The sequence below is a fragment of the Callorhinchus milii genome, unplaced genomic scaffold (assembly GCF_018977255.1).
Source record: "Callorhinchus milii isolate IMCB2004 unplaced genomic scaffold, IMCB_Cmil_1.0 Scaffold3, whole genome shotgun sequence".
In the NCBI taxonomy this organism is placed as follows: domain Eukaryota; kingdom Metazoa; phylum Chordata; class Chondrichthyes; order Chimaeriformes; family Callorhinchidae; genus Callorhinchus; species Callorhinchus milii.
Window position 1 is genome coordinate 3021297 of NW_024704744.1, and position 18842 is coordinate 3040138.

General features: G+C 46.5%; 1 protein-coding gene across 1 annotated transcript in view; it reads right to left on the reverse strand.

Moving 5' to 3' along the window:
• The window catches only part of phactr2 (phosphatase and actin regulator 2), a 47950-nt gene that overhangs the window by 18297 nt on the left and 10811 nt on the right, over window positions 1-18842 (reverse strand). Inside the window, exons 2-3 of the mRNA XM_042333386.1 lie at window positions 13388-13555; window positions 2452-2532 (exon numbers count right to left, since the gene is read on the reverse strand). Of these exons, the coding sequence (XP_042189320.1) occupies window positions 2452-2532; window positions 13388-13555 (249 nt within the window). The remainder of the gene's footprint in view (window positions 1-2451; window positions 2533-13387; window positions 13556-18842) is intronic.

An 18842-nucleotide genomic window follows, 5' to 3' on the forward strand; every position in this document is an offset into this window, starting at 1 on the left:
CCCCAGTCCCTTTAATACCGTGGGCTTCTCTCTTGTTTAAGAATCTCTTATGTGGCACTTTGTCAAAAGCCTTTTGAAAATCTACATAAACTACGTCTGCTGCACTACCTTCATCCACCCTCTCAGTCACGTCATCAAAAAATTCTATTAGGTTTGTCAGATACGATCTGCCTTTAAGAAATCCGTGATGACTATCCTTTATCAAACCATATTTTTCTAAGTGAGAATTTATATTGTCCCGGATTATAGTCTCCAGAAGTTTCCCTACTACTGATGTTAGACTGACTGGCCTGTAGTTCTCAGGTTTATCCTTCTGTCCCTTTTTGTACAGGGGTTTGCAACCTTCCAGTCCTCTGGCACCACTCCAGTATCCAAAGAGGATTGAAAGATCGTGACCAGAGCCTGAACATGATGGGGGAAAGAGCAGGCAAATGGGATTAGAGTAGAGGGCTCCAGTGGGGGAGTGAGCACCAGCACAGACCCGTGACCCTGTGCCGTAAACTTAAGTGTGACTGTACGGTCGCATTGCGAGGGATTCGATGGTGTACGCTGTTATGTAGAAGCAAATACAGGCGTTGCTATAGGAACCAGTGAGTCAGCCATGGCCCAACGTTCAGCCGCCTTGAACCCACTCTCCTTCCATTCCACAGGAGCACGGTTTAATGGGGAGAGGGAGCGGTGGGAGGGGGAAGAAAAAGAGGTTTGATATTTTAAAATGACAACAGAAATTGAAAGAGCAAATCTGTGAGTCGGTGATGGAACACAGGTTCTGACGATGGGGGATAATTGATACGTTGCCAGGGTGACTGAAAGCCCAAAAGAAGCCGCTCTCTCTCTCTCTGTAAAGTTCACATGCGGTCGCCTCTTGCAACACCTAGAATAAAAGTAGCTGGATGTTCTTAAGACTGTAATAGGATGAAAGACCCCATTCAGAAACTGCGCTGAGGAGTTTCCAATCCCCTGCGGTATGCAAGATGCGCACGTGTGTTGGAACGTGAGAGGAAAAAAATGTCCCACATACACACGCACCACAGACACACAGAGCACGGGTTCGATTCCCGGGCCGGGTGAAACCTTCGGCAAGTTTCCTTGCTCCACACGTCGGTTTACCCAGCAGTAAGTAGGAACCAATTTGTTAGTCAAGTGGTGGATCACTTTCTGGGGATAGTAATCGACCAAAAAAAAATATGGTCACTCAATCCATGTTTGTGGGCCATTGTTGTGTGCACAATTTACTGCTGCTTTTCTCCCACAAAATACAGTTAATCCACATTCGACCACATGATAAGGCGCTGTATCAAATGCTAGGATTATTATTAAATGCATGGGGAAGAAGAAAGGGGAAATAAAAACCCAGAGAAAAACGAGGCCCTTTGGCCTATTAGCTGTGTGAAATTACCAGTAACTTGGCTCCACAGGAAGAAAAACTCTCACATTCACAGCACGTCAAAACGTCTCAAAAGCACATTCTGAGTAGTTTACTGTCAATTGTAATAACCGTTGCCATTCTCCTCACAGCGAGGTCACTGCTAACAGCCGCAGCCAATTTATCTGACGCACGGCTGCCCAGGACGCTCTCTTCTATTTCTGAAGTGTGCCGTGAAATCATCCTCAATTTTAAAGCCCTCCACAGTTTTGCTCCTCCCTACCTCTGCAACCTCTTAGCACCATACGAACCTGCCCGCTCCCTCCGCTCGGCTGGCACTCGTCTGCTCCATTGATGGGTGGACCTCCTGTCTTTCTGCTCATACCTTCTGGAACTCCATCCCCGAATCCCTCCACCTCCCCCCACTCCTTCAACCCCAGTCTCAAGACCTTCCTCTTTGACCTTGCCTTCAGCCACACTCCCACTCTCACTCCCCCCTACCCTCCACCCATCTTGATTCCAAGCCCCAGCTGGGATGGGAACTCTTAACTGTTCAGTGCCTTGGGACATCCTTACAATGTGAAGGGCGCTGTGTAAATGTCGTTGATGTTGTGGGATACTTAACACCCACCTAGGCAGGCAGACAAACAGGGCCTTGGCTTACAATTTAAGTTTGCGCGGCATGTCGGGAGGATGTCTCAAAGCGCCTTGCGATGCTGGATGTGGGTGGGGAGCGGAAAAGATGACCGAAAGCGCAGTCAAAGTGGTACATTTTGAGACGTGCTTTTTAACCCATAGTTTAATGCCTTGGCTCTTGCCCACCTGTGCCGAACCCTTTCCGGAATTAGGTCAGCAGGAGGCATCCCTCCAGGGAGAGAGAGCGCATTTCATTTCAACACTCTATCTCTGGGATTTCATTCCAACACTCTATCTCTGGGATTTCCATGTGTAGGTGGTGACGCGTGGAATTCTCAGCTCGGTTTGGATACTCTTAAGCACGGCGATGGGTTTCCACACGTGCCAGACACCCGCTGATCCCCGAATAAATAGACAAGAGTCACTCACCCAACGGGACAATTACCCACCTCGTTCACAGCCATCCTTCAACACTCCTTTTCTGATCAGCTCCTCCCGTGTTTGCCTCATCGAGATTTTTCTTTCCAACACTGAGACACAGAGAGCGAGATGTTCAGGTTCTACACAAAGCAGCGCATCAGTACAGCGGTAAGATAATCGGGCTAAGCGTTTGTGGTAGCGTTGAAGCATTCCTCGTGTTAAATAAAGCACATTTTGTTCACAAAACACACAGTCAGGTGTAGTGTAGTGGTTAGAGTACTTGTCTCGCAAGCGTTCGATTCCCAGGTAGGGCGAAATCTTAAGTTTCCTTGCTCCATACGCCTCTGTTTACTTAGCAGTAAGCAGGAACCCAGTTGTTAATCGATTGGCAGATCACTTTCTGGGGATAATAATAATCCCTTTAAATAAATAATAAAATAATATTCATTTGATCACTCGATGCACGACTGTTTGTGGGACACTGCTGTGCGCAATTGGCTGCGCGTTTCGTCTGCAGAATACGGTCAACTTACTTTACTGTATATTGTGTGAAGCGCTCAACAACGTGATAAGGCGCTATATCAATTATAAGGATTATTATTATTATTATGATCAATCGGTGCCAGCAGGTGGCACACTCCTCTCCGGGTAAGCTAATACGTCAAGGGCTTTGGGCCGCCCAGGTGATGTGAAAGGTGCCTTACAGACTTAGACCTTTTACTCATTGCCCTCCTCGCCTCACGCTCTCTGTCTCGCCCCTTCTTTATCTTTCTTCAAATACTTTTTTAAAGATCTATCTCTTCAACCCCGCCAATGATCACCTCCCCCGGCGTCCAGCCCCGCCTCTGTGCAGTGCTCTAAGACGCTATCCTGCGTGAAGGGCGCTGTGTAAATGCAAGTCGTTGCATTCATAGCTGGCGTTTTTTCCTCCTTACAACAACAACTTGCATTTATATAGCGTCCTTCACACGGGGTAACGTCTTGGAACGCTCAACAATGGTGGAGTTTGACACCACGCCAAGGAGAGAAGGGAGGCTCTGGAACTCCATCCCCCAGTGCCTTTGCCGCCTCCTCCCTTTCCTCCTTCAAGGCCGGTCTCAAGAGCTTTCTCTTTGACCGAGCCTTCAGCTCCCCTCTCGACTCTCTATCCCCTCCTCACTCCCTCCCTTCCCTCCCCTCACCCTGACATTTCCCCCCTGCTCGGGTCCCGACCCAAATGTACAGCGCCTTGGGACGTCCTCCCGACGCGAAAGGCGCTCTGTAAATGAAATCTTGTTGCTGTTGTTGAGGTGACCACAGGCAGGGTTTATCCCAATCTCTTGTTCCTACTGTGTACCAGCTCAGCTCGTGTTTATCTATTTCTCTGGACAATGCTGATGACAGATCAGCCAGACTGGCTCATCGGCAGTCAGTCACACCGTCACAGAGACTCTTCCCGCACTGGCTTGCAGGGTTAAGTGGAGCTAACAGGACCGGTCCTAGTTGGGACAATGAAAGGGAAGCTTAGCAGACAGTGCAATCATTGGCAAGCTACTCTGTTTTAGCTGGTTGCACTCCAGTATTCCACTCCAGACACAAACACAGGGAAATCTCCATGTGTAGGTCACGTGTGGAATTCTCAGTCTGGTTTGGATACTCTTAAGCACAGCGATGGGTTTCCGCATGCGTCAGTCACACAACTGACAAAAAAAAAACAATTTTTACTCCCTCACCCTGTCCCAATTGACACAGCTCTGTCAGGCACATTCATCCGTCTTTCAGATGAGACGTTAAACTGAGGGTCCCGTCTGTCTGTTCAGGCGGATGTTAAAAGATCACACAGCGCTCTTTGAAAAGAGAAGGAAGTTTCTCTCCCAGTGTCCTGGCCAACAATGCCCCAGATAAAATTTGTCATTCACCTTCACGGCAGTTTGTGCGACATTGCTGTGTGCATTCAACCGCAAAACACAGTCACTGCACTTTACAATGAACCCTGGGAGTGCTTTGAGAAGGTTCAACGATGCGATCGGGTGCTTTCTCAAATGCAAGGATTATTATTAATTATTACGATAGCAACTGCACTTTACAGTGAATCCTGTGAATCGCTTTGGGACGTCCTGACGTGAAAGGCGCTGTGCTGAATGTAAGAATTATTATTGTTATGATTAATTATATTCTGATAAGCCTCTGGGTGGGGGGGAAAAAAAACTAATTTCCCTTTCACACTCCGAGCTGTAACCTTAAACTGACTTGGGAGTCCTGCTCGGAGCCTTTTTGCTGATATTAATCTTTTGCAGCCAATTCTCTTCTCTTCCTCTCTTCACCCTCCCCCACATTCCCCATGACCAACAATGTAGCAGGATTTCCTGAGCTGCTTAGATTCGACTGATTCTGAAACCAAAAGGCTCCATTTCTGGACCTAACACATTCTTTTGGGGAAATTCCACGCTGGCTCAACAGCTCTCACAACTAAAGGAAGCAAATAACAAATAATAATGATGCTTGTTTTTCGATGCAGTGCCTTCCGCATCAGGAGGACGTCTTAAAGCACTTCACAGTGTATACTATAAAGTGCAGTGACTGCTTTTTTTGTGTGGGTGTTTGAATGCAGCAGCCAATTTGCGCACAGTAATGTCCCACAAACAACTGTAATGATGATAATAATCCTTGCATTTGATACAGCGCTTTTCACATCTTCTCGACGTCTCAAAGCGCTTCACAGAATAGACTGTAAAGTGAATTGACCGTATATTTGTGGGCGAACGCGGCAGCCAATTGCGCACAGCAATGTCCCACAGACAGTCATAGATTGAAAATGACCAATTTATTATAGTTTTTGGTTTTGGAGGGATTATTATTAGGTGTGTGGAGTAAGGAAACTTGCCCAAGGTTTCACCCTCTGCCTGGAATTGAACTCAGGTCTCTCACTTGCAAAGCGAGTGCTCTAACCACTGAGCCCCAGGACTCCACTATGAAGTGAATGACCAAATTTATTTGTCAGCCAGGACACTGGGAGAGAGAAACTCCATTCTCTTTTCGAAAAGCGCCGTGGGATCTTTAACATCCACCTGAACAGGTAGAAGGGACCTTGGTTTAATGTCTCATCTGAAGGATGGCACCTCAGACAATACAGACAACACAGCTTGAACCCGCAACCTTCCGACTCTGAGGTGAGAGTGCCACCGAATGAGCCAGGCTGACACACCAACATAATAATAATAATCCTTGCATTTGATATAGAGCATGATCACATCATTAATATATTATAATCTATACTGATAAAACGGCAATATCTGTTTGGGCTGCAAGAAGGATCTCAATAACCAATTGACATAGAGACATGATTATACCTCAAAGGAAAGGTCTTGCAACTGGGAGTGACACGGGCATATTTGGTTTCAGGTATCTCCTATTGTTCACGAGTTATGACCTAAAATGTATTTCAGTTTTGCGCTTTTCGCTGCAGTTACACATGGTGGCCCCCGAGCCAAAGTGGCTTCCTGCGTCACATAGCCAAGCGACAGCAGGAACAAAATAAAGAACGCAGACAAAGCTAAACCACGGCAACAATAACAACATTACATTTTTAAAGTGCCTTTCACATCGGGAGGACATCCCAGTGATTATAAATTATACAGTTATATTTATCAGTATAAAGATGCCTAAGTGAAAATCAAACCTTTCAAGGATAAGAAACACAGCGAGACAAAAGAGAGAAGGCCCATTAAATGAAACTGAAGAACAAAGAACAGCGCGGCTGCACTTCAATGCTGAAAGGATTGCAATAGTCCAGCAAAATGAGTTGCCCACTCAAAGAACAGCGCGGCCAAAATGAGTCCTCCCACACGAGCCCTCCCAGATGAATATAGGTAAAGATAAAACGTCCGTCTGTGTGTCAATCTACATTCCATATTAGATCTTTTGGTTGCAAGCGAAACTGCAACAGTTACAGCTAGTGTATGTGTGTGTTTATGTGTATATATATATATATCACTCCTTTAGCCAGCTCCTGAGATTCTGGCATCGCTTGACATTGAATGCTTTCCCCAGTCATAGTAATAATCCTTGCATTTGATATAGTGCCTTATCAGGTCTTCGAGACATCTCACAGACTATACTGTAAAGTGAATTTACTTTATATTTTGTGAGCAAAAACGTGGCAGCCAGTGTCCCACAAATAGTCATGGTGTGAGTGACCAAATTATTTATTTATTTGAAAGGATTATTACTCCCGGAAAGCAATCTAACAATCGACAGGCAACCAGGTTACTGCTCACTGCTAGGCAAACAACAGCAGCAAAATTACATTTGTAAAGCAAATTTTACATCAGGAGGATGTCCCAAGGTGCTGAACAGTCAGGGATCAGGACCCAAGCGTGGGAGGGCAGGGTTGGGATGAGGGAGGGCAGAGGGGGTAGGAGGGCAGCTGAAGGCACAGTCGAAAAGGAGGGTCTTCAGTCATGCCTTGACGAAGGCAAGAGAGGGAGCGAAGCGAAGGGATTGTGAAATGGAGTTCCAAAGGGTGGGCACATCGAACGGGAGACATGGAGCAGGCCAGAGGCTGCTGAATGGAGGGAATGGACAGGTTGATAGGGGGGTCAGCAGGTCAGAGATGTAGGAGAGGGCAAGGCTGTGGATGGCCTTGGAAGTGAGGACGAGAATTTTGAATTCTATTCTCTGAGGGATGGCGAGCCAGTGGAGCCGGGCAAGGGTGGGGGTGATAGGGTCATGGAGCCTTGTGCAGGATAGGACATGAGCTGTAGCGTTCTGGATGATCTGCAGCTTGTGGAGCGAAGAGTTGGGGAGGCCGACAAGGTGGGAGTTTCCATAGTTGAGCCTTGAGATGACGAATGAGTATGTGAAGGTTTTGGCAGCCTGAGGGGTGAGGCAGTGGCGGAGCCGAGCAATATTGCAGAGGTGGGGAAGCCAGAGCAGGTCAAGGCACGGATGTGGGGGAGAAAGGGCAGTTGAGGGTCAAACAAGATGCCCAGGTTCCTGCCTGGCTTGGTGAGGTGGAGTGTGCAAGTGTGGATGCTGATGTTGCCAGTGCCTGAGGTACTGGCACGAGCCGAATAGGAGCGTCTCAGCCTTGCTGACATTCAGCTGTAGAAAGTTGGCTCTCATCCAGGACTTGATGTCAGACAGACGGAGGCAATGTGGAGCGAGGAAACTTGCCTAACGTGTTGCCCTGCCCTGGAATCGAACTCAGGTCCTCTTGCTTGGACGATGCGTGCTCTAACCACAGTAACACACAAACCACTACCACAATCAACAGCCCTTGGCAGCTTGGAGTTAAAATTAAATTAGAGGAAACCAACTTCATAACCTGATGTTTGTATTCCTATTTTGAGTGAAGTACAGGATTGCCGCAGCCTAGATCAGGAAACCGGATTTATTCTGGAGTGGGGAGGAGAGAGGTGGTTGTGGTGCTTTGCTCAAACCGATAACCGATCATGAGTAACTGTCTGAGCACAATAGTAAGTGAGGAAATCCGTTTGTATCAAAGCTAATGCGAGGAAACATTTGCGGGTGTTGCAAGAAAAAAATTTATAGCCCGTCAAGTCTGCAACTGATCTCAGCATAACCTGTCCGTTCAACCCTACTGCCCCGCATTATCCCCATACGCCCTTTAATATAATAATAATCCTTGCATTTGTTATAGCACTTTATCACGTCATTGAGATGTCTGAAAACTCTTCATAGGATGTAGTGTGAAGTGGAGAGACTGTGTATTTTGTGGGCGAAATGCAGCAGCCAATTGCACAAAGCGGTGTCCCACAAACAGTCGTGGAGTGAGTGACTGATTTTACTCTGGGGATTGTCTGCTGGGACACCGGGAGAGAGAAACTACCTTTTCTTTTCCAAAGGAGTCCTGTAGCTCAGTGGTTAGAGCACTCGCTTTGCAAGTGAGAGACCTGAGTTCAATTCCAGGCAGAGGGCGAAACCTTGGGCAAGTTTCCTTACTCCACACAGAGCCTAATAATAATCCCTCCAAAACCAAAAACAATAATAAATTGGTCATTTTCAATCTAAGACTGTTTGTGGGACATTGCTGTGCGCCATTGGCTGCCGCGTTCGCCCACAAATATACAGTCAATTCACTTTACAGTGTGTTCTGTGAAGCGCTTTGGGACGTCCTCCCGACGTGAAAAGCGCTATATCAAATGCAAGGATTATTATTATTATTATTATTATTAATAGTGTTGAGGGATCCTTAACATGTACCTGTTCAGGTACAGACTTGGTTTAACCTTTTTTTTATCTGAAGGACGGCATCTCTGACAACTCCGTACGTTTCCTTTACGCTGCATTTTCTCCCCGAATTGCCTAATCTAATCCAAACCACTCATAATAATAATATTATTGCACCTGTATATTCTCTGTCTCGAGGGTCTATCTAATTCCCTTTTCAAAAGAATTTACAGACTGCTTCAACAAGTTGATGGTAGAGAATTCCATGTGTCAACTACCTTCTTATAAAGATTTTACTTCTCTCTCACGCACAGTCTGGTTTGGATACTCAAACACAATGTCCATATGTGTCAGACACCCATCTGACCAAAACATCTTTCTCTCTCTTGCCCTTTTATTCAACCCCTTTTTTCTCTCTCTCTCATCTCCCCATTTTATGATTACCTCAATTTTGTGCCCTCTCATTAATGACTCGCTGACCTGCGACTGTTACTCTAGATTAGTATTAACACGATCATGACTTTTAGCAACGACCTCCAATCCTGTTAGCTCTAATCTCAACAAAAAGCCTTATAACTCAGTTAGTTACTCCTCAGAACGTAAAAATATCTTATTCCCAGTAACATCCGAAAGAACCTCTTAATCTAATAATACTGTAACCCGTTGAGAACACACTAAAGTACTGACACCGTAACAAAGCAATACAGTTAGTCTAGTGGTACGGTAACAATTTCAGGCAGGAGTACAAAGAGGTGCCATGTGTCTACCCATCCACTGTCCCACACGATTTGCACAGTGTCCATCTCGAAACCTCATACAGTAACTCTGAATCCTTTTAGTTGCTGAGAATTTGTCTGGTGCCCTTTTGAAATCATGTTGCCTCTTGTTTCACCACGTTTGCTGGTAGACTATTCCACGCGCTCATCTCATGTCCCACACGCCTCCCTCCTTACTCACGCGCATATTTGCAGGATGAGGTATCTCTTCCCTTCTTATGGGTACAGCAGTGAAGTACTTTGAGACGTCTCAATGACGCGATAAGGCGCTGTATCAAAAGTGAGGATTATTAGTATAAGCATCACAGCTTGGCTCAGTTGGTGGCACTCTGTGTACCCAGACCCCACACGTGGACTTTGAGCTCACCCAGTCGAGGCTGACACTCCCAATACAGTGCTGAGGGGAGCGCTGCATTGTCAGAGGCGCCGTCCTTCGGATGAGATGTTAAATCAAGGTCCTGTCTGTTCAGGTGGACATTAAAGGCATTATTATAACTATATAAGTTCAAGTTGTTGTTCTGGTTCCTATGGCATTATTAATAATATTCCTTGCATTTGATATAGTGCCTTATAACATTATTGAGTGTTTCTCCCTGTGGAGAAAAGTTCCTCCCAGTGTCCTGGCCATTGATCCCCCAAATAAAATTGTTCATTCGCTCCATGGCTGTTTGCGGGGGGGGGGAATGGTCACTGTGCACAAATTGGCTGCCAGATTCCCTCACAAAGTACACGGTTAGTGCACTTTACAGTGAATCATGTGAAGTGCTTTGAGACGTCCTCCCAAGGCACTGTACAAGCGTAAATTGCTTAGGATTAGAATCATAGAATCCTACAGCACAAAAGGAGGCCATTCAGCCCATCATGCCTTTGCCGGCTCTTTGAAAGAGCTACCAATTAATCCCACTCCCCCACTCTTACCCCATAGTCCTGCAAAATTTTCCTTTTCAAATACATATCCAATTCCTTTTTCAAAGCTATTAGCGAATCTGCTTCCAACTCGCTTTCAGGCAGTGCATTTCAGATCATGACAACCTGCTGGATGGCACTATATAAGTTCAAGCTGTTGTTCTGGTTCTTTTGCCAATTATCTTAAACCTGTGTCCTCTGGTTATCGACCAAAGCAAATTTGCAAAAACAGTCCGAAGGGAGCAAGGCAACTCCGAGCTCGACCCACCAGCTGGAACGAACTGAACACATTCACCACTGAATCTGAGGTGAACGAGAGTCAAGATGATGGGTTAATCAGGGTGACCTCTCAGTCTTTCAAAGAGGAAGGAAACACTTTGGGGAAGAGGGTTATTTGTGATCATGGTGGAAGAAAACCGCTTTCAGTTTACGAGTGCAAACTTTATCCATACAATTTCAGGAAGTGAAATGAAGAATATATTTTGGGGTTCATGAACAGAGTTCCGCTCAGGCACAAATTTTTCCTGGCCGAAAATTCTTCTAATAATATTCCTTGCATTTGATATAGTGCCTTATCATGTCTTCGAGATGTCTCAAAGCGCTTCATGGGATTTACTGTAAAATTTATTGGCTGTGTATTTTTTGCTTTAATAAATGATATACATTGAGGGCAGCTCTTAACACACGGGTTCCATGAGGTAATGACAATAGTTCAGGCTGACACTCCAGTGCAGTGCAGGACCAATCAACGTTCAGAGTATCATAGAATTATACAGCGCAGAAGGAGGCCATTCGGCCTGTCATGTCTGTGCCGGCTCTTTGAAAAGAGCTAACCAAATCAATCCCATTCTCCGCGCTCTCCCCATAGCCCTGAAAACGTTGCATTATCAGAGGCCCCAGAAGAAACTCCTCTCTCTTTGAAGAGGTAAAAAGGGCAGCGTTCTGACCCATTCAAACCCCACTGGGGATCTCCGTCAACGCTGGAGCTCATCTGAGTCACCAAGCCACTGGCCGGTCGGTCCAGCAATCATAACACCAGTTACGTTTGATGCAACAGCTTTCGCATCAGGAGGACGTCTCAAATTGCTTCACAGGATATTAAAAAAAAATGTGGTCACTCACTACATGGCTGTTTGTGAGACACTGTTTGTGGGGGAGCAAAATTCAGGCAAGTTTCCTTACTCTACACACTTCTGTTTACCTAGCAGTAAGTAGGAAACTGGCTGCTAGTCAATTGGCAGATCGTTTTCTGGTAGCAATAAATCCCTCACAACTAAATAAATAACTGTGATCACTGCATCCCACGAGTGTTGGTGGGACACACTGCTGCATGCAACTGGCTGCCATGTTTCGCCCACACAGTACACAGTCAATCCACTTTATAATATATTCCTTGAAGTGCGTCTCAACTACGTGATAAGATACTATAACAATGCAAGGATTATTATTATTATTATTATTATTATTATTATCATCATCATATATTGTAAATTGGTGTGACTGTTTTTTGTGTGGATGAACGCACCAGCCAATTTGCACACAGCTGCGTCCCACAAACAGCCATGGAGTGAATGGCCAAATTTTGTTTGGGGGATTGTTGGCCAGGACACGGGGAGAGAGAAAAACTCCCTTCTCTTTTTAAATAATGCCATGGGATCTTTAACATCCACCAGAACAGGCAGACGGAACCTCATGTTTAAGGTGTCATCTTTGTAAAGTGGATTGACTGTGTATTTTGTGGACAAAACGAGACAGCCAATTGTGCACAACAGTGTCCCATAAACAGTCGTGGATTGAGTGATCACATTTATTTACTTTGTTTTGAGGGATTATTACCCCCGGAAAGCGATCTGCCTATCGACTAACAAACAGGTTCCTACTTACTGTTAGGTAAACAGAGGTGTGCGGAGTGAGGAAACTTGCCCAAGGTTTTGTCCTCAGACACGCATTTATAACTTCCAGGCTTGACTATGCAAATTCCCTGCTCGTCAGCCTCACCCAATCCTCCCTCCATAGGCTGCAGATCATCCAGATCATGTCCCCTCCCGCACCAGGTTCTGTGACCCTATCACCCCCATCCTTGCCCGACTCCACTGGCTTCCCATCACGCAGAGGATACAGTTCCAGATCCTGGTCCTCACCTTCAAAGCTCTCCATGGTCTTGCTTCCCCCTTAGTGACCTCCTAAACCCCTACCAACCTGCCCAGTCCCTCTGCTTAGCAGGCTCCAGCCTGCTTTATGTCACCCGCTTCGCCCACCCCACCATTGGCAGGTGGGCCTTCATCCACTCTGCCTCCACCCTCTGGAACTCCATCCCGCAGTCCCTCCACCTTGCCCCCTCTCTTGCCTCCTTCAAGACTCATCTCAAGACCCTCCTCTTCGACTGTGCCTTCGCTCACCCTGCTTTCCCCCCACCATCCTCCACCCTCTCCAATCCCGATCCCCAGCTTGGGTTCGAAACACTGACTATCCAGCGCCTTGGGACGCCCTCCCAACATGAAAGGCGCTATACACATGGAATTTTGTTGTTGTTGTCCTGCCAGGAATCCAGCCCAGGTCTACTCACTTGCAAGGCAAGTGCTCTAACTACTACGCTACAGGACTTCACTTCCTTCTGACCCAGAGGCGAGTGTGCTACCCAACAACATGCAGCCTTGGGACGTGTTACCGACGTGAAAGGCAACTATACAAACTTAATTTGCTGTTTGTTGCTCAAAGCCCTCCACGGTCTTGCTCCCCCCTACCGCTGCAACCTCTTAACTGCATATCAGCCTGCCTGCATCCCCTGCTCAGCAGACACCGCCCTGCTTCATGTCACCCACACTTCCCGCCCCACCATTGGTGGTCGGGCATTCAGCATCTCTGCCCCCACACTCTGGAACTCTATCCCACAATTACTCGGCCTCACCCCCTCGCTTGCCTCCTTCAAGTCACGTTTAAAGACCTTCCGCTTCGGCCATCCTCCCAACCGCCCTGCCCTCCACCCCTCCTGACCCCAGCTCGTGTCTAAAAACACCTGATTATCCAGCGCCCTGGGACGGCTTTCCGACGTGAAGGGCGCTATACAAGTGTAATCCGTTGTTGCTGTCGACACTGGCACCTGGGTACTCACACACGGACGTCTCCCGGAACTGCTCGCTGGCTTTCTTCTTCCTCCACTTCCAGGGTTTGAAGATCTTGCCGATGGACGCCAGTTTGCTTTTCCGTTTCAGCGGCGGAGTCTCCGATCTGGGAGGCGGCACTTCCGAGCCCGTGACACAGGGCTTTTCTAGAACGTCAACTGCAAACCAAAAACACAAAGCAAGACGAGAGAAATAAATCACAAGCTACGTCACAGCTCCGGGATTTTGTTTGTGGTCAACCGGGTATCAGGACAGTGGGAGACAAAAACCTGCTGGAATTTTCAGGGCACCTTCTCCCTTTCCGCCCCCCACCCACCAACAGCAACAACAACAACTTGGATTTATATAGCGCCCATCCCACAGGGTAATGTCTCGGAGCGCTTGATTAAACATGAGATGTCTCAAAGCACTTCAACGTGCAAATGCCATCGGGTGTAGTGACTTTGCAGGCAAGTGTCGGTGGCACCGGTTTTCACGTTATAATAAATACAGTAACAATTCTCGCTTTTGGTACAGCGTTGGCGAAACGTCTCAAAGCGCTTCACAGCGTTTAGTGCAAAATACAGCAGCCAGTTTGCGCACAGCAAAGTCCCGCAAACAGCCACAGAGTGAGTGACCAATTTTATATTTGCAATTGTTAGCCAGGACACACACACACACACACACACACGTGTGTCTCGTCCCCCAGCCCACCCATAAAGATTCTCCATCCCCTGCCAGTCCACACAAAAAAGTTCCTGCAAACAATGTCTCTTTGTGGTTCAGCTGCCTACCAAATTCATAGCATTTGCTCTATCTGAAAAGGGAAGGGAGTTTTTCTCTCCCGGTGTCCTGGCCAACAAACTCCCGATAAAAATCGGTCAGTCACTTCAAGGCTGTTTGTGGGACATTTGCTGTGTGCAAATTGGCTCCCGCATTTACTCACAAAATACAATCACTAAACTTTACAGTATATTTACGCAAAGCACTTTGGGACGTCCTCCTGACGTAAAAGAAACTACAAAAATGTAAGGATTATCATCATTAATTAGTCACATAGTAAAATCTTTGAAGAGCTTTGAGTCTTCAGAATGTCAAATGATGTGAAAGGCACTATATCAAATGCAAGGATTATTATTTTTATTATAACTACTGCTATTATCCACTGGTCACAGGTTTGATCAGAAGATGGAGGAAAAAAACAAGCCCCTCATACATTAAACATCAAAGACCAAAATTCAGAAGCGAGTGTGAGAGAGAGAGAGAGAGAAAAAAAAGGAAAGATTAAATCAAGAGGAGATGTCTCAAGGCCAGAGTTTAATTGGGAGTAACACAAATATTTGCAGAGCCTGATATAGGCTGTTTAGAATGCGCATTAACCATTTTTCACCCAACGCAGATCGACAACAATGCTAAACTGCAACGGGCCATTCAAGACATTGCATTAATATCTGTGTTTGCTCCTTCAATGAAGCCATCCATCCTAATCCCAATTCCTGGCTCCTATCCCATACTCTCTAATACTCTGCCTCCTCACGTGATTATCTAATTCTCCTCTAAATAGACCTTTGCGTGCACACACACATTTTCCTACTATCCAATACACACATGCATTTTACTAACTGATTAACATTTTCCTACTAACAAGCTTCCCCCTAGGTTCATCAATTCCTGGCAGGGGGCATAGCTCCGACGCTTGCACTCTCACCTCTCAGACAGAGCTTGGATGAACTTAATGTGCATTGTCGGAGGTGTCGGCCTTCGGAAGAGACATTAAACCGAGGTCCCGTCTGCCTGTTCAGGTGGTGTTAAAGATGCCATAACAGTATTCAAAAACAGAAGGTAGTTTCCCCGGAACTCTCTCCCTCGGTGCCTCTGCCTTACTGCCTCCCTCCCCACCTTCAAATCCTGCCTAAAGACCTTCCTTTTTTGATCGTGCTTACGGTGACTGCGATGCGCTCTGAGATGCTAACCTGCGAAGGGCGCTATATAAATAAATGCAAGTTGTTGTTCTCTCCCCCCCCCGCCCCCCCCCCCCGTGTCCTGGCCAACAATCCCCCAAAACAAAATCAGTCACTTACTCCATGGCTGTCTGTGGGCCGTTACTGTGCATAAATTGAGAGAAATTCCGCCAGGAATCCTTGCTCCGGATCCCTACCCAGCGAGACCCAGATAAGCACAACTCCCCCCACGCCCTTTGAAAACAACTTCACTTTCCAAATAACACCACAGAATGTCATCTACACATGAAAATTGCTCTGTTTCGCTTATGGAATGTGCACTCTCTCCCTGGAGAGACACATCCGGCTTACCTAATTCCCGAGTGGATTAGGCACAGGTTGGCAAGAGCTAAGGCTTGGCGGTGGGAGGCAGAGGGCGTCAGATGGGGATAAATGTTTAGAGTCTAACCAGCTAAAAGCCACAGAGCTTGCCGCTGTCTGGCAAGCTTCCCCGCTGCTCGTTCAGCTAGAACCACACTACCCTTTAGGGCTTTTGATTTGGACGGTTACTGAATCCATTACTATTTGTGGGACACTGCTGTACGCGTTTCTCCCACAGTCAATCCACTTTACAATATATTCTGTGAAGCTCCTTGAGACATCTCGAAGACGTGATCAAATGCAAGGATTAGTATCCTTATTATATTAACAGGAGCCGAGCAGGAGGAATCCTCGCCCCCAGGCTTGGGAGTAAATTAAAAATAAAACTTGCTCCAGACAAATAAGGAGCTACAGTATATAAATGTAAATAAATGAATGTACAACTGAGACTGTTTAATGCCCATAAATGTAATTGATGAGTTTGGAGTTTTTTTTTTGGTGTACAACAGGGTCTGTCTGTCAGCTCTTGTGGTAAGTTTACAGAGCAGATGTGAGCGTGTAATCTTGTTACAACCGACCAGTGATGTCCTCAGGCAACCAAGTCACTGGGACAGGTTACCCGAGGAGAACTAACAGTAGAGGCTGTTTATACCACAGGCAGCTTATACGAGAAGCAGCTTATGGAATCCTGTAGCTTAGTGGTTAGGGCACCAGCTTCACAAGCGAGAGGTCCTGGGTTGGATTCCCAGCAGGGAGAAACGTTAGCAGTAAGTAGGAGTCTGGTTGTTAGTCGATTGGCAGCTAGCTTTTCCGGCGGTAATAATTCCTTCAAAAAAAATAATTTGGTCACTCAATCCACGACTGTTTGTGGGACACTGCTGTGCGCAATTGGCTGCTGCTTTTTGCCCACAAAATATACAGCCAATTCACTTTACAGTTTATTCTGTGAAGCACTTTGAGACGTCTTGAAGACGTGATAAATGCAAGCATTATTATTACTATTACTGTAATACAAGAAGCAGCTTATACAAAGCCTTGCTCCTGTACTCTTACTCAGTGGTCATTTTAAACTTGCATTATTCGGCAGTTTGTAGATTCATTAGAGGGTACGGAAGACAGGGTTAAAATTTGCGGTGTTCCTTAAAAGCAATAATACTTGCATTTGACATAGCACATCATCACGTCATTGAGACGTCTCAAAGCGCTTCGCAGAATATACTGTAAAGTGAATCGACTGCGTATTTTGTGGGCGAAACGCGGCAGCCAATTGCACACAGCAGCGTCCCACAAACAGCCGTGGTTTGAGTGAGCAAATTATTATTGTTTATTTTTGAAGCGATTATTACTCCCAGGTCCTCTTGCTTGCGAGGTAAGTCTCTAAGCAATATTCTACAGGACTCCAGGAAGGCAATCTTAAGCAGCATAGTTTGCCATTGAAAGCTCTTGCTAGTGAGGCACCCTCTGCTTATCCAGCTAAGCCAACCTACTCGTTAAGGTATTGGCTTGCAATGATAAAAATATAATTAAAGGAATGTCAGAATCGAGCCCACTTTCTGTGATGGTCTCTAGTTTGGTTCCTGAGCCAGGCGGGTCCGCAGTATGCCAGGGCACTGCTGATGACAGCACAGCCCGGCTCGGTTCATCGGCTGGACCTGGAAGGTCAGAGCAGTCAGTGGGGGCGGGGAGTCATCCCTGATGGATGCGTGGATTCTCAGTTTGGTTTGGACACTCTTAAACGTGGTGATGGGTTTCCGCACGTCATACACCGGCCAACCAAAAACATTAAAAAAAAAGTTACCAACCACAGAGGGCTGGCTCGATTACCATATTCCATTGCCAAACATGTCACCTTGGAGCCAATTCAGCTCCAAGGAAGCCCTGCTTACCCCCCTCAAACCCCCAAAAGGAGGATTACCTAAAACTTTGGCAAGTTAGATCTTCCCAGAGAAGGGGCTGGTTTTGCCCTGGCTTTGCTGGGATATCCAGGGTCAAGGGTGGGATTAAGACACTTGTGAAACAATCACCACGACAATACTGGGACATTGTCAGTGCTGTATAAACTGGAGCTTAATACCTCCCCGGGCACGACTAAATCTCCCCTCCCCCTCCAGGAGTTAACAAGGATCAGATATCACCCAAACCCAGAGGTCACAGCTGCCTTGAATCCTGTGCAGCACATTTCATGAGAGTTCCTCAAGGGCAGTCTTTTCGGAGTGGACATGGGGAGGGAGGGCGAGTGAGTGAAAAAAAGAGGAAGAGAAAGAAGGGAAAAAAAGAAAGAGAAGGAAAGAGAAAAGGAGAGGCCCTCCTTCCAGGGGAAGCACAGAAACAACAACTTGCATTGATATATAGCCCCTCATGCAGGGTAGAGTCCCAGATTACTTGATAGTGGTGGAGCACGATACTGAGCTGGAGGGAGGGAGACAACCATAAACTGTGCATAAATTGGTTGCTGTGCTCATCTACAAATAGCTATTTCTGTGAAGAGGAAGGTCTTCAGGTGCGATCTGAAGATGGGGAAGGAGGGCACAATGAGGAGGGATCGAGGAAGAGTGTTCCAGAGTTTCAGGGTGTAGTGGCTGAGTGGTAGAGCGATATCTCCACGGACCTACGAGGGGCTCTGAAAAAAAGTGGGTCTGCAAGCTACCCCGATCATCAGAGAACAAGCCGACAATGTAAGGTTTTATACTAAAAGGGAGAGGAAAGAAACGCTGGGTTAAATTGTCCCCAACACATTCCATTCCTGATTTAAAGAATGCATTTAGGAACACCGCTAGTCAGTAGCGCTCTCGCCTCAGATGGTTGTGGGTTTGAGCTCCAAGACCGGGATTTGGAATCGCATAGTCTAAGCTGACACTCCAATGCAGTGCTGGGGGGTGTTGCATTGTAAGAGGTGCCATCCTTCAGATGAGATGTTAAACCAAAGTACTGTCTGCCTGTTCAGGTGGATGTTAAAGATCCCAAAGGACAATTTGAAAAGAGTAGGGAAAGAGTTCTCTCCCCCAGTGTCCTGGCCAACATCTATTTGTGGGACATTGCTGTGTGCAATTTGACTGTTCACCCACAAGTTATACAATCACTTTCCAGTATATTCTGTGAAGTGCTTCGAGATGTCTCGATATGTGACAAGGTGAGTGATAATAAG